The 20,139-nt window shown below is 41.7% G+C and overlaps 1 protein-coding gene across 16 annotated transcripts in view; it reads right to left on the bottom strand.

Annotated features, from left to right (window-relative positions):
• CELF4 (CUGBP Elav-like family member 4) overlaps positions 1-20,139 on the bottom strand; it is a 713,388-nt gene that overhangs the window by 315,077 nt on the left and 378,172 nt on the right. For all 16 annotated transcript variants that reach the window (XR_013180024.1, XR_013180022.1, XM_077171756.1 and 13 more), the window contains exon 3: positions 4,482-4,530. Coding sequence is in view for 14 of the 16 variants with exons in the window: in XM_077171756.1 (XP_077027871.1) it covers positions 4,482-4,530 (49 nt within the window). In the remaining 2 variants the exon portion in view is untranslated. The remainder of the gene's footprint in view (positions 1-4,481; positions 4,531-20,139) is intronic.

Raw genomic sequence — 20,139 nt, forward strand, 5'->3', positions numbered from 1 at the left:
GCAAATCTTCATCTAAAGTTAGTAACTTGCTCCACTGTCATAATCAAAACCACAGGCATTTTAAGCTCTGTGACAGGGTCTCTGAGACCCCTGGCAAAAAATCTTAGCTGCTCAAGACAGCCAGAGAGATGTCCTAAGTCCTGACAACACAGCACACACTTCCCTCAAACATGCACAAAAGATAATCTGCTTGAAAGCACAGACAGAAACTTTATCAGCTTTCTTGCATGCAGAAATACTGCAGAAATACTGCAGCACAACGCACCACAGTCTGTCCTGTAAACCTCTTGACACTCTCTCTGCAGGACACTACACCCTTTCAACCCTAAACCACTTTCTACTTTTCCTTTCTTTAGTCCAAGAGCCTTCTGTTTGAAGGCTGGAGGACCCAAAAACCACCACAAAACACAATTTGGTAGTGACATTTACGCAGAGCCAGGGTAGCACACCGTGTACATCTTCGCATGGTTTCCTTCGCGGACCTTCCTCTGTCCTTTGAGAGGAATGTGGGAGCAGTGGAGCATCTAAGCATCACTAACGGACTGCAGCTGGAGCAGCAGGAGAGTCCTTTCCTTTTAAAAAATGTTACTGCCTGTACAACATAGTGGGACCTGGGGGCTGCGTTTATCATAGGTTAACCCTGCCAGCTGCAGTGAGAGCTGCCTGGTGAGAGCTGGAGATATTGTGGATGAAATAAGAAATGGCTCCAAACTTTTGCCCCAAACCACAAAACAGACTTGAGATCATTCTCCAAGTTTGAGAAACTTTAAGTGATAGATACCTGCAGGCTATTTTTAGAGCTTAATATCAGACAAGGAGCTGAGGAAAACCACCTCCACCGAGATGAAAATAATAGGGAATTCTAACAGTTTAGTTGGGATTTTTTATGTTCAAAATTTTGATGTGAAGTTCTAGCTTACATCCCTAAAACTGTATTAGACTAACTAATCTCTGGCAAAGTAGTTTCCATATAATCAAGATAAAATGGTCAAAACAAAGGCTAATGAAAGTTCATAAGATATCCTTAATAAAACTGGACTCACAATCTGATTTTTCATGACAAAATATGGAATTGCTTGTTTTCTATCATATTCCATCAATTCTGCTAGTGTTAAAGTAAAAAATCTCGAAGGACTCTGATCTTCTGATCAGGTATTTGAAACTTTATGAAGCATTTTGTAAAAGGAGTACCCTTATAGAATATTTTGTATCTTGACTATGCACATACATGCACAAACAAGCAGGAATGTAAAATGCAAAATTTTCCCAGTAATTGAGACTATTTCCCTAGAGAAATATATTGAGGACACATTAATTTCTATTTCCCATGGGATTAGGCAAATGTAAATAATGCCAGTTTTTGTTTAAAAGGTTTTCACGCTTTGTTTTCCTCATTGTACAATATGGAGATAAACAAAAATATAATAAAATCAGAAAAATTATTAAGGGGCACTCACCATAGTCATTTTGGTGGGTTGACTGTAATTGTTGACAAAAAATATACTGAACACTTTCCCAAACTTATATAGTCTAAATTGTAGCTCACACACACTGAATGCTAACACTCACTTTCATTTCAAGTGAGAATTAGGACACCTGGAGGGTTAAATACCAAAAAAAATCCAGACTCCAGAACAACAAGAAAAACTGATCTTAATCTAGTTGAAGGAGAGAATAAATTTGTGACTCTCATCACCTTTTACTTGTGGAAGAACTTGCTGAAAAGTTCAAAGATTCCTGTTTTAGTAAAATGAAATTATTTGTCCCCAAAGAAAACACAATCTCACTTCCACAAGAATGTTGCTCACCTTTTTCAGTAAAAACTTGCTTGCAAACTTCAATTCCAGAGAACACTGCATTTTTTCACTATCACTGTGGCCTGGCACCAGAATTCCCCTTAATCCAAGGTGTGTATTCCCCATAATCCAGAGTGTGGGTTTTGGGCAGACCAAAGACTTGTGCTGTGTGGAAGAGCTGCTTCATCTCCCAAGCCCCGCTCCTCCCCTACGTCCCATCCTGATAGAGGGACAGGGTATAATAAGCCACAACTGAAATTTCTTTATTGTTTAGATTGACCTTTATCTTGCAGCCCTAATGAAGCCTTTTGATGTGCTCCTAAGACACATGGCCTCCTCTTTAGCATTCTGTTTGCTGTGCCTGCTCTAACCGGTGGGCTCTTGAAGAACGTAAGTTTTCACACAATGCCTCCCTTGGGTGCCAATTGTTCTTTTCTCCCACAGCTGCCCTTGAGTCATGCCGTCCTGGAGCATCCCCAGCCCAGAAGCAGCTTGTCAGTGGGGAATTAGGACAACGTGTCTTTCACACCAATGACAAGAGCGCCCGCTTGGCCTCTGCATTATGATCGCCACTGACAGGAGAAATATGGGAGCAGGCTGGATGGGAAAAGATGAGGTTTGTGTAAGATGAGGAGATAATTAGCTAAAATACAAGGGGGAGGGGGCCACGGATGTGATAATGTGGAATCAAGCTGCCACTGGAGCCCTTTGCACTTCAAACCACTGCTCCTGAAAGCAGCTGCTCTTAGCAAAGGAGTTTGAAAACCCTCCCCAGAAAGCCAGGCATGTGTTCTCTATTACTGATTTGCATTAGAAAAAAAAAAAAAAGAAAGAAAAAAAAAAAGAAAAAGATTGGGAGCTACATACCCTGTAGGCGCACTAGGCAAATTGGCCAGCCTAATTATTATTTTTTGGTATGTCTAATTAAATGGACAAAAGGCCCTCCCTTCACTCTCGCTGTCGGCACGAGCTCCACTGGAATGTGCTTAATGTCCCCTCATTTGCCCAGGCAGCTGAGCCTTTCCATTTTCCCCAGGAGATTGGCATTGACAACTGCCCATGGCTTACCCAATCCGACTCAGACACAGAGCCAGATCATCAGACAAGGAGGGAAAGGGGAAGAAATTGACCTGGTTCTATTAAAAACTGCTGGACAATGCTGGAGGATGTGACGTGTCTTTGTTGCAAGTCAGAAATGTGCCCTGGCCCTTGAATGCAGAACTTGCCAGATTCCATCAGTACTTTCCACCCTGTATTAACCAAATTCCCCCAAATTTTCTTTAGAGAGGTTCTGAAAGGGCAGTATTTGTCTCTGAGATTTCTGGTGCTTTGCCAGCACTCAGTTCTCCTGATCTGCAGTTGCACAGCACCACAGCCAGTCCTTACAGAGCCCCTTTCGACCTGTGGTTTCACCAGCCTGTCACACCAACTTTTTAACTACAAGCTACATACAAATTCTCCCAACAACTTGAGTCACTGGAGAGTTTCAGCCTCACACTGACGCAGCCAAAGTCCCTGAAATCCACAGCTTTCAAATGAAAAGAGAGAGAATGTGGTGCCTTTTCTCTGTGAGGCATTTTTCTCCTTTTAAGTAGTTGTTGCCAGAGATTTCCACTAATGCCAGCACAAAGATAGTCATCCCACAAATGAAGAAAAGTTTATATTTATGGTGGAAATTGAAGAGTTTTCAGACATCTAAGAGCCACATCATTACTAAATGACAAAATCTACTCCCACATTTATCAGATACATAAGCACTAGAGGTTTTTACTGAAAAGATGAGGAAAAGGCTCTCTATTTTTTTTCCCAAAGAGATAGGGATAGAGAGGAAGAGAACATGTCATTATATATATGCGTGTGTATATATATATAAATGTACAGACGCAAGAAAAAAATAGCAGGATGGTAATTTATCCAGCATAAGAGACCATCTCACACTCTCTCAGTGATCTGTGTGTTTGATCTGACAAACAGGCTCCTATTAGAAGAGTACGGTGAAGTATCACCACATCAGTTCAGGTAAAAAACCTTTTACAGGAAACACCTCATCACTGGTGATCTATTGAACAATCACTTAACAAAGCTTCCAAATCCACTGTGTAGAATGGAAAAGCAAAATACCAGCTCCTGATTTCAGCTATACCTGTGCAAATCCTGAATAACTCCCAGGGTCTGGGAGAAGTCTTTATTTTCCAGAACAGGTTTATCCATATAAGCTGATACAGGTGCAGAAAACTCTGCCAGCTCAGAATTTGCTTTTTCCAGAAGTAGAGTTGCTTCAGTGCAAGCAGAAACAACATGGTTAGAGGAACCATAGAATTTCTGCTTTATCTTAACCAAATTAAACACCTCTACAGCTCAGCCTGACACAGGCTTGAAAAAACCCCCATTGCTGTCCACTGCTGTTAAACTTTGTTAAGTCAGTGCCTGATGCTTCACTTCTTAACGAGGCAGTTATTTGTTTCTCAGGCAATCGCTGGCACCTGCCTGCCTTTTAAAATCAAATAATAATTGAATATGAGGAAAGTGAGATGAAGTAAAGGAGATTTAATAAAGAGAATCTTTGCTGTGGAGGGAATTTCTTTGGCAGTGATTACGTTACTAATTGATCAGCACATTGCCTGAGAGAAGCCAGAGACAACAATTATATTTAGCACTGTGGCTGAAAGCAATGCAGTCAACTACCTCCTCGGCTTTCACTGTCCGCTGGCTTCACCTGGATCGGTCTGTTCATCTGCAAGGAAGAACAAAGACAGACATGTAATTAATGGAGGAGTCAGACATTCATATACAGAGGCTTGCTTTGCTTCTTTACTGCGCATCATAATTAGCACCAGAATTTACTCCACAAGGCAGGGGAAAAAAAGCAATTAGTAAACAAAGAACTAACCAGTGCAGTCTGCGGCTTGGTCTGAGACAAATAAATCAGTGTCACTCCTCTTACCCGACAGTGGCTTTGTTGAATCACACTGGGAGAGGGATCTGACTCATTTTACACAGGTCATGAAATTTTAAACGTAACTTTTAAAATTTCTAATAGTTTCCCCTGGAAACACTGGTGCATGACAGCAAAAATGCTTTGTCAGAACATCAGGACCAGTGAAACTTAAACTGCAAAAATTTCTTGAGATTGGCGTGAGGGGAAGGAAATTGAAAAGCTAATTCCACTTCTACTGTTAGCTCAGTAGGATAGTCATGTGTGACATAGCAGCCTCCATTTCAAACCTGGATTTGGATCTAATTTGTCCACATGCTGCAGGAGTATTGGATACCGAGAATTTTCTGGCGGTAGAGGACCAGATGTTCCTTCTATTGCTTTTTCAGATATCTTTTTCCTTTGTCATATCACTATACAAGTAGGTTTAAAAACCTCGCCACTGTGTTGTGATAGGTTTCTGTTATTCAAATTATCCCCCTCTCACTCAACAAAATCACTGGGGACCATCACTATCCCCAGAGCTGCTCACTCCCAGGAGAGAGGGCAGCAGATGCTCACAATGTTCTTCACTGGCAGTGCCTAACATGATGTAGGAGCCTGAAGAACAGGGATATCAATAGCCAGGGATGCAGACTGGATCACAACCAGCTGAGAATTTAGTCTGAAAGCCCTTCCCTGCCTCATACTTCTTGTCACATAAAGCAATCAATACCCTGTGCAGATGGACTATTCAAAATATCTTTCTATGTGTGACCACCTCTGAGCAGAATGAAAATACCTTTTTGATCCATCAACCAACAAAGAAAGTACAAGTTCAAACAAGCATCGCAAGGAGCATGAGGTCAGAAGGCAATAGGAATCTCCTAACATATGTCTTCCCAGTAAAGTCAGATCACAAATTGGCTGATGAATATCACAAAATGCCTTCAGGGAATTAATCCATCCCTTATTTGTGGCTAATCATAGTTGGGCAGCAAGGCCATTAGTTTCATTTTTCTTTTTTTTTTCCTAATTTTCCTCTTTTTTTTTTGAAAAGCGCTTCATAATAAGTTAGATTTATTCTAATTGCTCTGCACACATTTTTAGTAACAACAAGTTATCAAGCTGGCTGACAAGTAGGTTAAGATGATGAAGAGCCTAGCAGATCCTGCTGTATTGTTGTCTCTAGAGGAAAATGTACTTATCCATAAAATGACTACAGTTAGACTCACACACTGCAAGAGAAGGATCCATGGCTACAGATGCTACTGAGCAGTTCCTGCTCTCCTCTATGCCTGTACCATCTAACAAAATCCAGACAGCTGAAGTGCTGAAACCAACAAAGAACCTGGTAATAGCTAAACCTTGTATCAGCCCTTGCTTCTGCAAAGTTGCTCACAGAGGTACCACAAGGTATTAGCAGGGCAGAGGTGATGTATGAAGCAGCAGCAGCAGGACAGATATCCTGCCACAGGGCTCCTTTATACCCACATGTGAGCAGCTAGCTGCTACTCACATTCATGGATCTGACACCACACAGGTGAGGAGAGTACTCAGTGTCATGTAACTCCAAATGTGTAACTCTAAGCTGCTCTTTAGCCTGGTGTTTGAGGCATAAACCATGCATGGTCTTTTCCAGTGTTCTCTTCCTCTCTACTGATCATGGAGGTTGTCTTTGCATTTAGATTTAGCTGATATGAACCCCACCTTGCTTCTCATGTGCAGGACAATGAAGCTAAATTCCTTGGTTGCTTCCCTCAGCTGCTGGACCTCTGGCTGTTTGTGTTTGCAGCAGGATGGTGTTGGCCATGCACGTGCCAAAGTCTGGCTCAAGATCTGGTTACTTTCAACACTTGCCCCCTTATTCCAGATTACGGGCTCCTGATGGGAACCCTATGGCTAATCCAACCCCAGTGGTCAGAAGAGGGGGGTCAGAGGTCCCTGGTGCTCATTCCAAGACAGCCAGAAGCTGCATCCCAAGCAGTCAGTCAGAGAAATGTCACAGTAGCCAGGAATTTACAGGAGGTGTGCAGCACACAGCCTCGAGAGGCAAAGTCTGGAGCCCAAATGGACACAGCCTTGAGATGCAGAACATCCCAAAAATCCACCCACGTAGGTACTGATCTGAATTGTGCTAAAGTTCATGAAAATTTGCACTGAACTCAAGTCACATTTGGGTCCAGCCTTGAGGAAAACTGGAGAGATTTCATATTTCTTTCTGAGTGCAGTCACTTTCTTCTTGAATGAAGTCACTTTGTACAAGGCAGAGGACATTATCAGGCCCTTTGGCAAAAATGAAAGGAGGCAAATATGTGTTTGGACTTTGGGTTTTTTTTGTTTTTGTTTTGTTGGGTTTTTTTGGTTTTTTGGTTTTTTTGTTTGTTTGTTTTTTGGGTTTTTTTTGTTGTTTGTTTTGGTTTGGTTCTTTTTTTTTTCTTTCTGATATTGAGGAGTGAGAAAAAGCAGTCGGTTCTGAAGAAAATTTATAAAAAGAGTGAGAGAATGAGCATCCAACAGAGGAAGAAAAAACTGAGGAAATTAATAAGTAAAAGGCTAGTGTAATTTAATGTACACTATGATTTATACACTTGACAATTTCTTTATAGACCAAAGAGAAAGTGCTGCCTGAACGGAGCCCATAATACAAATTGAGATCATCTTGACATGAAAGACACCAATTATAGGGAGAAACACTGAGAGGAAAATAATTAAGTTTCCTTTCTCCATCTATGGAATTTTTTTTTTTATACAGGCACTCTGGGAGAAGGACCTATCATGGGGACCAGAAAAGGGCTAAGTGGGGAAATAAAATGGCAGAACAACGCAGCTTTCTAACCCTGGGGAAATGCCTTAGTGGGGAGAAGGGTATTCAGATATTCAAGTTCCCTGCTTATTCTTTAGCTGGAAGTGGCCATAAATTAAGTGGAATGAAACCGAAGTTTGTACTCCAAAATGAAGCCTTCTGAAGAGTGTTTGGGGAAATAGTGATATGGACATCTTTAATATGTGTCCTGTCTTGGTGGACCCTGAGAATGTGACAGGAGAAAGAATATTTTCCAGACAGCAAATCTGATTAATACCACCAGGAAATTCACCTGGGATCTGTGGAATTACAGATGTGGCTGTAAGGTGTTATTAAACCCTGTCACTAGAAGGCTTCAAAAGGGATTTGACTGCATGGGAAAAGACCTAGGGCAGGCTGACCCAGCATCTGAACTGGTAGATGGAGTGAGTGCACTGTCAGGCTTTCCTCTAGGATGTGCAACCCTCCTGTTCTTTCAGCCATCCTTCTTTCCTCTGCTCATGGTTGCTCTTTGTGCTCTCATCTGAAATATGATCATGCTTCCCTGTTCTATGTCACCCCTGTTGGGGTGCCACTGAGAAAGGAGTAAATTGTTTTACCATTTGTCAGTCCCAAAAACATTCATCTCCTCTTTAAATTCTCTACCATCCTTTAAGACCTGACTAAAATTTTTTATTCCCTCCATAATATGGAGATATCTGACTTTATGGTACCGTAATGCTCTATAGTTATAAAACCATTATAAATCAGGACAATGTTTATCCTCATTCATGATTCAGAGTCCCATTTGGCCAAAAATTTACTTTGAAGTGCTTTGCTCGACAACAATTTTGTAACAAAGATGTGCTGAGGACCACTGAGGCACAGAGATTGAGAGAAGAGCCAAATAATTTAATCTGGATTACATATATAGGCACAGTTTTCAGAGAGGTGGTGAGAGAGTGTTATGCACACCAGAGTTTTATGCACAACTGTGTTCCCAGTGTGGTGTCAGGAAAAGCCTACGGCTCAGGTTCCCCATCTGTACTGGGAAGAAGAACCATGGTGGCTGTGAATGGGCCTATTTCAGGAGGAGAGGTTGTGTCCTTTTCCCACAAATGCCATAAATATTTGTGTTGATGGTGGAGTTAGAACGCATCACACTTCTCATTTTCCTGTGATTCTTTGCATGTTCATCAATGATGAGTACCACCCTTAGCAAACCTTAGGCAAGGTGATCACACTTGCTAAGCTTCGTACCCTTCCTTTTGGGTTGCCCTTTCTTCTTTTTTGCCAAAAACCAACCCGTCCAAATTATGCCAGATGTCACCATCTCACACCAAACTGCCACTGCCCCACCTACTCCCACCCCAATTCTCCCAGCAAGTAGAAACACAACATCATTTTTCATGTCCAATTACAGCCACTGTGGTGCCACTGTTAAAAGACAGCGCAGGTACCCCTGTCAAAAAGGGTTTGAGTTACAAGAAGCGATGAATTATAGCAAGCCCTTTTTCAATTCTCCACAGAAATGAAATGTCAGAGCTTGCTGCTGTATTTTTCTCAGCACCATCAGCTACAGGCCACTGCAGGAATTAGACAGGGGACAGACGCTTTTCTGCATCATGATTTTTCTTTTCCTAAGGTTGTCGTTTTTTCCCCCACCAACCTTTTTCTGCTCCCTCTGGCTTTGATATTAATTTAGAGCAGGTAGAAGGATCACCTGGGAAAGAAGAGTAGGAAGCAGAGACAGCTGATTTCTCACTGTCTCCATCTTTCTTCCTCTCACTGTTCCTACCACCCTTTTCCTTCTTGTCTCACCCACTTTTTCATCGCTCATCAATGTACCTTCTGTTTTTAAGTAGATCTAAAACTCTATTTGAGAATGGACAAATACAGGATTTTAAAAAAAAATCCCTCAAAAATATGGAGCTATTCTGAATATCTTAAAATGTGCTCTGAGACAGGAAGAAAAAGGGAAAAGATGAGGAGATTACTGAAGATGAATTAAATGCCACTAATAGGAAGATCATGACCAAGTAGAAGAGAGGCTGGAGATAATCTGCTGGTCGTGCTTAAGGATGATGTCACTTCAGGAGACAAAAGGTTATTCTAGAGCTTGTGTGCTTTATAGAACCATAGAAGATTTTCCTGCTGATCATATGAATAATAATAATAATCTTTCCACCATCCTTAGCGGTCTTAAAATAATTGAATACTCCTTGAGGACATATTGGGGGCTTTGGTTTGTATCAAGAATCATGATGAAAGTATTTCTGCTGCCCATGTGTTTGGAATTTTCCAAAAATGTAAAAAAAGCAGAGGTGCTAACCTCTGGCAGGGTCTGTTTCCAGCTCTCTGCTGGGTTTCTGGATGATTTTGGACACAGCATTACATTTGCCTCTATCTCAACTTTTATTCTACTAATGAAGATAAAGATATCATCATGTACTATGGAGGTGGTTGTTGGGGAAAAAAAAAGTATCTAAATTCTGGTTTTAAACAAACAAAAAAACTAATAAACAAACATCCTGTAATTTCTATGCTTGAATTATGTGGACAGATATAACAGCAAATAACAAACTCTCCATTCTCACTGATGTGTTGTGTTTGGTATTGTTCAGGGATCAGCCCCCTAAATCGATGATGAAACTCAGCTGTGACCTAGTCATGAATGATGCCAGCTAGCAGGTCTTAGCAAATGTTTACTGGGCACTCCTGCATCTCTGTAGTTGCTGGTTAGCTTCATGGGAAAAAAAATACCAGAGCAACTTCTTCCCTAAAAAAAATATGGTGTTCTTGATGGTCTTGTAACATAGTTCAGATGTTAATTGGAGCTAGGAATAGTTTAATACCTGCTCTGAAATTTTCAGGAAATACATTTACTACTCATTTCTTTGGTGGGTTTTTCTCTTTCAAATCTCTCCCCAAAACACTAAGAGGAATTTCATTTTACCATTTCAACTGAGTCTGCCATGAGTCTTTTTTGAGTCTGCCATGTGCACAATAGTAATTTCTCCAAATTCAATACAGCTATTTATGTGAGCAAAGGTATTGGCAGGAACGTGTTTATGGGAGTGGGTCATAATTTTTAAAGCATTGAACAAAATCTGCCCCGATAGAGGGCCCTAAGGAAATGCAAAGTATATCAGTGTCAAAGTTGGAAAAGCCAAGAAAATCACCTACAATTGAATTGTGTATGTGTAATTGCAAAGTTCAAGTAAATCACCCTGTACCTGATTCTGAGTGACATAACTGAATTACAGTGATCTAAACTAGATAGCCATAAGCATGAATCCAAAGCAATCTCCTTTCTCTGAAGAAAAAAAAAACGAACAAAGTCAGGGCTCAGGTGCTCAGCTCAGGTAAATTTCTCCAAATGCTACAGAATCAGGAAAGTTTCTTCACCACAGGTTAGCTACACGAGTAGACTCCTATATTTGTCTATTTCAGCTATAATGCATAGAGCAAAAACCTGTCCCCAAGGGAATAGAGGTAAGTGCTGTGTTTGCAGGGATTGATGTGTAATTACACATTAACCACATTTACTGTGGGCACTCTGAATTGATACTATGTTACATTAACAAAAGAGTAAGGAGAGGAAGTATTTTAGAAAGCTTGTTAAAAAAAAAAAAACAAACAAAAAATCCCAAACTAAATCACATAGGTTCACCTTGCTAGTAATGCATTGTCTCTGAAATGACTATCCCAAACCTCATCTTGGTAAAGGACTCTTAATTCATCCCCATCACCCTCTTCCCCTCCTGCTGAGACGTGTGCCATAGGTATGTACACAAACAGATGACATGAAATGAAATGGCAATGTGTGAAATATGAAAAAAACCCCATTGAAGGGTCTGACCTTTCCAAATCAGTCAATGCTCTGGTGCCTACCCCTGAGAATGATTGCTACCGGCCATCCCTGCTCTCTGAGAGTATTTTCTATATATCATATAGAACATATTATAACCCATCTGTCTAACTATTGATTCATCTTTCTCCTATTCTCCTGTGTGTAGATGGACCTAGAGGGGCTCCAGTTCAGTTCATGCTCACATGCACAAGCCTGTGGCTTCAAATACAAAACTTCTTCCTCACCGAACAGTTTGGGCTTGAGTTTGAATAAACTGCTAATCTTGTTAATGGGCAACTACAGACTTTCCAATACAACAAATCATTTTGTTTGTTCCTGGGGTAGCTGAGCATGTAGTGTTTAATCTTATGGTGTCTCTGGTTTTAAATGAAGTATGGTAGGGTAAAGGGAGAGCTCAGTCTTCATCCTGTGTTTGAGGACAAAACACAGGATGCTTGGTGTGAAGCTTCATTTTCCAAAATGAGAGAATCAGGACTGCCTTTTTAGCTTTTATTTTGGTTTTTTGTTTGTTTGGTTTGGTTTGGTTGGTTTTTTTTTTTTAGTATTTCTATCTTATAAATATTGTTTCATATACAAATCTCCATGTGAAACAGACAGCAGGAGATTCCTTTAAAGTTTTGGGCAGTCACACCGTAAAAATGGTGTTTGATAGGTCTATTTTCACTCACTAGACCATGCTGCCACATGGTACCTTGGTGACAAAGGACAGAAGATGATGCCCTGATCACCCAGATGGGTGTTTATTGCACTCATGGATCTTGCTTGGCTCCTGCACCTGACCTTTCTTTCCTGGGAAAGAAGGGTGTCTTGTGGATAGTGACTTTTGAAAAGGTGTCTGTAGCCCCAGACCCCTTACATGAGTGAGAAATCCCTGAACATTTAGTGAGTACACTCAAGCATGTCAAGAGTCCCAGGACTGGCCCTCTGGCCATGCTAAGCTACATAAAAGGGTCTATTTCTATGTGTAGCAGAGGAATAACTCTTGAGTGAACATGCTGTTCATTAAATCTCATTCTCTGCTGATATGATAAGCAACTACAATGTGAAATTCTGTTCATAAACACATCAAATTCTAATATAAAACTAAGTAAGTCTTTTGCTGTCCTTTCCTCCCTTCTTCCCTAGTATTAGTAGGGAAATTTTTTTCCATAATCCCAATCCCATCTTCTAATTTCTTTCTCAAGTTTGCATCCAATTTTAAAATATATCCAAATACCTTCTATCAAAAATCATTCTTCTCTATTCCTAACTTTTTCTATTAGCCAGCTTAGCATGTATTGAGTAAAAAGAGACCTCATTCTCTTCACTGTGATCCCAAACTCCTTCAAGGCAGAGTAACAATGTAGTCATAGATGATGGAATAATTAATGCTGGAAAAGATCTCTAGGATCACCAAATCCAACTGTTAATACAACACTGACAAGTCCAGCACTAAACCGTGCCCCCCAAATGTCCATCTATGAGATTTTTGAGCACTTCCAGGGTTGATGGCTCCATCACTTCCCTTGGCAGTCTGCCCCAATGATTGACCACCCTTTTGGTGAAGAAATGTTTCCTAATATCCAACTGCAACCTGCCCTAGCAGGTCTACAACTTAGACCATTTCCCCTTGTTATCTGGGAGAAGAGATCAACCTCCACCTGGCAATGACCCCCTTCCAGGTAATTTTAGAGTGACAAGGTCTCCCCTGATCCTCCCTTCTTTCAGGCTGAGCACTCCATGTCCCCCAGCATGTGAAGGTAGTCCATGTGGACCCAACAAAGACAGCCTCACCCTAACAAGCACAGATCCTTACCCTGCAGATGCTAAATGCATGTATGAGGCATCATAGCATTTGAATGAGTGATGAGAACCTGTGCTGAGGGTCCTGGATCAGTTTTGCAGTGCTCAGCTAAGGTGTTTTTGGTGGTGCATCTCTCTGTCTGCACCTCCCAGCTGAAAGCCTCCCCTCAGACCTCACATCTCAGTGGTCCCACAGGTGCTCCTGGTGCTATTTTGCTGCTGTCTGTTGGGCAGGTGGGGCTTTCTCTGCATGTGGGGCACACCATGGTCACGCAGAGACCATGAGGAGTCCCTGGGGACTCCTCAGCACAGACAGGGCAGGGCAGTGATCAGATCACAGAGACAGTTGTGTCCCTGAAGGCATTGTAGACACAACCCTTGTTCCCTCGCTAGGAGATGAACATCTGCTCTTGTCTCCACCTTATCCTGAGCCCATGACCTCTGGCTATTGGAACTTTCCTGCTGTGCTCTTCCCTCTCTGAGCTTTATCTCTTCTTCTGAAGCAAGACCCAAATGTTGCCTTTGCCACTAATGGTTGCTTGGCTTGACTCTGCAGACTTTAGGCAAGGCCAAGCTCCATTGACTTCAGTGCTTTGAGTGCAAAAAGACCTTGGCCACCGTCCATCCAAGAAGATTAGACCTTCTGTGCTTGTAGCCTTGTGTGCCTGGCCACAAAGATAAGAACCACAGCCAGCCCTTTTGCCTATGGAGAAATGCTTTCCACAGCATTGCCATTTAGCAAACAACTGAGTAAGCTGTGTAAATTAACTAGCTGCTTTCACCCACTGCCAGGACCATGAAATACAGGCTCTCTCACTGATCTAAATGGGCAGATAGCTTCAGAGCATGACTTTAAACACAGTGTCCCCAAGAACTGAAAAAGGCTCCCACCAGGTTAAGACTGCAAGCAGGGTTTTCCTTGGTACTGGGCTAGAAAGTGTTTTTCCCCCACCCCTGGTCCTGCTTTCAAGGTTAGTGTGTTCACTCTCTTCCTCCTACGCAAATTTCCCTTTTTTCAAAGGTTAAAGTCACCTGCTTGCTGTAGTATAACAGAGAGCAGACCATTGCCTCAGTTCTGAACAACAGAAGGCCCAGACCTAAACCTATTCCAAGCAGAATGCTCTGACATTTCTGCAGCACAAGAGTTTCCTTCCAAAAGTGTATCCCTATCCTCTGCAGGTGTTACGGTTGTGCTCTCCTTTCAGTTCTATTAACAAACAAATAAAGTTTGATCTTTTTTTCAGACAGCCTGAAACAAGTTCCATTTGAGCAGAAGAGCCCCCAGCAACCATGCCACCTTATCCACTGACTTGTCTAAGCTGGTTTGAAATCACATCTCAAATCAGATGTGTGAACACTTTGTTCTGATGATAAGCCCCTTTAGTTGTGCACTGGATCACGGCTCCTGAGCTGACAAAAGGAAAATAAAATATAATTTTACAAAAAAGAAAACTAACAAGGAAACACTCAGAGGAAGAATAAGATTATCTTAGTTTTGATAGTGCCCCTTTAGAGAAAATCTTCTGTGAAGGGACTTAGAGTGTTAACTTTTTCTTCTGCCCTCCTTCACAGCTAGGGAGTGCATACGGGGTATGATTTTAAGCCCATCCAGATGCTCAAGTTAGTTCTCAGTTTCTAACAGTAAATGAATAAGCACAAGCTGGAATCTTGCAAATTTTAGTAGAGCCTTAAAAAGGAGAAAAACCAAAAATCCATAGATTCACAAATATTTCTTGAGCTGGGAAAGGGATGGAAGGCTTGAAAAACCCCCAAACACAAACTGAAACAAAACCCCACAATCATTCCAGATTTCAGACCCTCAGTGAGATTCTCTGTGCCACTTTCAGCCTGTATCAGGCCCCCCAGTGCAAAAGGAGCTACCTCTCACTCCCATCTATGTATAACTGGTATCGTCTGGTCCTATGTTTTGACAATTATCTGTAACATAATTACCAGACTGATGAGTCTTGCTGATTAATTATGCCATCCTTCAAAGCTGATCTGGGTACTTAAAATAAACAAACACCCTGGTTGGGTAACAAAGGTGATTTTCTCTCTCTGTTTCAGGCAACAAAGGCTAGCAAGCTCATTCTTCTATGTAGGGATGTGGTCAGAGACTCCCAGAGATTGGTTTCTGATCTGTCACTCATGTGGAGCTGCTTCTCTTCTGGTCCCTGACTGCACCCTGACTTCCACCCCTCCTGAATGATAAATATTTCCCTCTGCTGAGAGCTATCCAACAAAATTGGTGTCTGATACTAATGCATCACTGATGCTTTCCTCCTCTAATTATGCCTAAATATTGCCTTTCTTTCTTTTCTGCCTTAACAGCCACATTTTTTTCTTTTTTTTTTTTTTTTGCATCAACATGTACCAAAGCATTAAACAAGACATTCCATTAATTTCTTCATCATCATAACTTAAGCCTGGGACATACCCTTTAAATATTCATTCAGCTATGAAAACTGGGCATTAAAATTTTAATAATGTCAAGCTCATTTGAACTGAGCTCCTGGGGGACTATTACGATACAATTAGAATAAATATGATGATTGATTTGGTGTAAAGGTTCACCTGTCCACATGTGTTAGTGGCTGGAAGCAGCATGCCACCTCTGGCATCACAGCCAATAGCTCCAAGTTATTTAAAGTTATTTACTACCTTCCCCATCACCCCCATTCCCACTTGCTCACAAGCTTGACCCCCTCACTCTCACAGATTGTTCCGCTTGGATTAAGTTGGATGAGGCAAAGCAGAGGGGCCTCACTGCATCCAGCAACACTCTCCTCCTTCCTTCCCCTTCCTGGGCTGTGGCTGAAGAGGGAGAGTTGTTCAGAGACACAGAGAAGTTCAGCTGTAAACTTTCTGGAGGCTGTGGCCATGAACCTTTTGCTAAGTGTGTGTCTGAGCTCCTGGGCCCTGGTGCTCCTGGGTAGAAGGGTGGCAAGCCCAAGCAACACTGACATGTCTGAACCAGCTTGGAGGAGAATAAGGCTTGTGTTTCCTAGCAGGACCCATCCTGATTTCTGGAGATGTGATGCTGACAGTAAAAAAAAAAAAAAAAAAAAAATGCAGAGGGGGAAACCGAGCAAGAAATCACACTACTTAAGGAGTTAAGGAGCCTTCTGTTTCAAATGCAGGATGTTCTCAAATGCACAGAGAGATAATTAAAAGATTTTGGTCCACTGGGTGCTGAGCATATTTGAAAATTTGGGCCAGATTGTACTTTCTCTCTCTGCAGTGTGAATTGGGTGCTACATGGTGTAAATATGAAAGGAGATAAAATGGAGCCATCACCACTGAGAACAATCATTGGGCTTTTTTTTTTTTAATCATCTACTTTAAATAAAATATTCATTAATTCTTTGAATAAGGGTAAAATGCAAACCTCTCTGCATTTAAAGGTAATCCTTATGTAGCCCTGCTACAAGCACTGCCAGAGCTGCTAGCTTTTGGGTCTTTACCATCAGTCTCCTGACATATGGTGCTTTCCTTAAATCCTAAACTTCTGGACCTGAGCAACTTTTTAACGAGAATTTTAATTCCAGAATGAAAGAAAGTTCTTAATGCTTAAAATATCACTCAAAGAAAACAAAAATGTGAAAATAAATTTTCTTTATTTATACTATTTTATCATACAGGATTGCTTGAGATAATTTATGCCTGATGCATTTTTATGGTTGGCAATGCTAATTATTAGAAACATTATTTGATTTTCACTGTTTTCAGCTTTTTTTTCTCTCAGTATTTTGTTAAAAGAATGTACTGATCCTAAATCTGTCACTTTCTTTCTCAAATTCAAATCAAGTCCTGCTGCTTTTCCTATTTATCATCTCTATTTCCGTATGATTTGATATTAACTTTTAGTAATACTTTGGTGTTATTTACTTTTACACTCCTACCTCTACTCCTTCCAAAATATAAAAGATTTAAAAAAAAATAACTCATTACACATTACAATATGGAGACAAGAAAGGGAGAAAATGGTCACTTGGTGTTGCTTTGCTCTGAAGGAAAATAGCAATTTGGGGAACCTTCTTACTGTGAATGCAGGCTGTGGAAAGATACAGCCTTTTGTGCTTTTCCCAAGTCTATTACCTATCATCTCCTTCCCCACTAAGTTTCCTCCATGGAAAAAGGGGTTAGACAGTAATCTTTACCTTCAGGGCCCATTGTGAGGATTAATTAGATATTATTCCTACAAAATTGTAAAGTTTTAAGATGCTCTATGAGCTCTCACTGTTATTATAACGTGCCATACCTGCATAACGTCTACCACTGCAATATTACCCCTTGGTTGTTCAAGACTACAGAATTGCTGCTTCTAATTGAGTTAATGGCTTCATAGGTTGGTAATTTAATAAAACAGACTGCTTAAACCAGCAAGGTTTTGATTAAATGGGGTGTGTGCAAAGGGGAATTTATATTTGTTAGAAGCTCTGTGAATCCAAGGTATCAAGGCACACATAATGCTGGTATAACAGTGCCTTACACAGAGAGGAAGGAAGGACACAGCTGAAAACCATGGAGTCAGGGAAAATCTCGAGTTGTAAGTGGTCCATAATGATCATTGCAGTGTACCTAACACTCATCTATGTGACTTGGAGCATTGTTTAGATGCTCCTTTAATTGTGACAGGCTTGGTGCTCTATTGAGCCTGTTCCAGTGACCGGACACCCACTCAGTGAAGAATCTTTTCCCAGTGTTTAGGCTGAGCTTCCCCAGACACAGTTTTATTCCATGAGGGAACTAGGAGGTCAGCACCCCCATCTCTGCCCTCCTTGAAAAAGCTGTGGCTGGTTCACATCCTGCTGCAGTCAGGTATTCTGGGCTGGTCTCGGGGGTATGCAGAGGTGTGTGATGGTGTGCACATACAGATAAGGCACTGTGCTGCTGCCACTGCTCACTGTGACAAGCAGATCTGCTTTAGGATATCATGTGCCTTGCCTGACTTCAGGGAGAAATTCAGATGTCCCTTTCTAGCTGGCCGTGCCCCCTAGCTTAGCTCTAGTTCTAGAGGAAAAATTGGAAAGTTCTTAGGAGATCCTATTTCCTGAATGGGAAAACTTAGCTTGTGCTGAAATCACAGGTACATCTTGAAATCGCCTTTCGAAGCAAGTGCCTGGCCGTGCCCATGCAGAGGAACGGGCTGCTTGGAGACCTCCAGAGGGAGCTCTTGGCTGCCTAAATTTAAACAACTAAATTATGCAAACCCAATTTCCTAGATGGAGAAATTAAGGATTTACTCCGGGAAGCCTGCTTCATTAGGTACTTAAAATGTACTCAAAAGTTAGTTACTTCAGTACACAGCCTGGATAGCACCTCTGACTCCAGTGATTGCCTGTCTGCAGTGATTTTGGACTGTGGGAGCAGCTCCAGGTGCTTCCACTGCCTGCTGGAGTAAGTGGGAGAACACTGCCCTGATCTTGGAAAAGCAAGGCAAAGAATCCCTGCATCGTGACACTTTTCTGTGCTGTAAATGCCAATTCATAGCTGCTTCCTCACCACAGGTTAGTGCCATTGAGAGTTAAAATTTTATTCTTGTATCTTCTCTCAAGAGCTTCCTCACCACAGGTTAGTGCCATTGAGAGTTAAAATTTTATTCTTGTATCTTCTCTCAAGAGCTCCCAGTCAGGCAAATCTGAAACCAAAGCAATCCTTCCTTTCATCCCTCTGACCCTGAGAAAACAAAGAAAGCCAGGCACAGTGTCATGGCTATTTTGTGTATAAAGAACAGCACCCACAAAGCTAATGAGAAGCTTTTATGGCTGTTTGGAGAGCACTGATATATAATCAGGAACAGATCCAAGCTGCAAAGTTTCACCTGTCAAAAGCTGGGCAGGAACCTTCCTTAATAAGGCTCAGGCACAAAATCCAGATGCTGATGGAAACATGGACATCTTAGGAGGGCATATGGCAATTGTGCAAGTGGCTGGGGTTATAACACCTGGTTCAGAAATCTGTCTCAGCTAAACAGGTACTTGCTCACATCTCCATCTGAGCCAGACAAGCTCACCAGCTCAGATACCTGCACTTCCACAGGCCTCCATTCAGGCACAGGAGGGTGCTGGGGTCTCATCAGGGTGGATGAGAGGTAATGTCTAACCTTGTGGATCCAGAGGGGCACCTGAGGCCGGCCATGAACCCTGAGTATGCTTTCCAGAAGGGCGACCAACACTTTGTGACTCCAAAGGACCTGATGTCAGCACTTTGGAGGGGAACAGCTGGCTCAGCAGAAGGAAAAAAATAACAGGAAATTGGGAAGTCTGACATCAAAAGTGGATGCTTTTCCTTTTCCCTAAATGTTGTGCTCTGGTTTGGTGGTAGGTTATTGGTCCTGGTAGTTAGTCTCTAGACTGCCTTATGGCACGGGTCAAAACTGCTTAATGAAAATTCCTTAAAATCTGTGAACTCTGCTGAAGTTCATGAAGGCTTTGTGCTCTCATGGAGCCTCAAGTAAAGACTCAGGACAATCTGCTTTTGGCAGCAGATATTGTGCTTGTTCCCCACAAGAATCTTATTTAGAGGATCCTCAGAGATGTTTTGATTAACATTAATTTCATGCCAGGCCAAAATGCCCCTGTGACAAGCTCCATTGAGCCAGTGCTGAACAAACGAAATTCAAAATTCAGCTCCTTCACGTGAGATGGTGTGTGTGTGTGTGTGTGTGTGTATGTGTGTGTGTGCGCACTTTAACTAAATCATTTATGGTCAATAATGCCAGGTTATTATAGGTCAATAACTTTCCATTATTCACTAGCCTTGCTGTGCTCCCACTGTCAGCCAGCACAACGGCATGTTGGCTCTTGTGAAGCAAAAAGCTCCTGATGGGAGCTTTGGAAAAGCAAGCACGAACACAGCTTGAGCAGAGAAAAAGAAAACAGGGGAGGGAGAGAGTGTGAAAAGTTCTAGTTGCTCTCAGGAGTCTCTTGGGGAACGCGTGTGTGACATACTCTCTATTTCTCATACATGCATGCACACCCAGCCC

The sequence above is a fragment of the Agelaius phoeniceus genome, chromosome Z (genome assembly GCF_051311805.1).
Source record: "Agelaius phoeniceus isolate bAgePho1 chromosome Z, bAgePho1.hap1, whole genome shotgun sequence".
NCBI classification, from domain to species: domain Eukaryota; kingdom Metazoa; phylum Chordata; class Aves; order Passeriformes; family Icteridae; genus Agelaius; species Agelaius phoeniceus.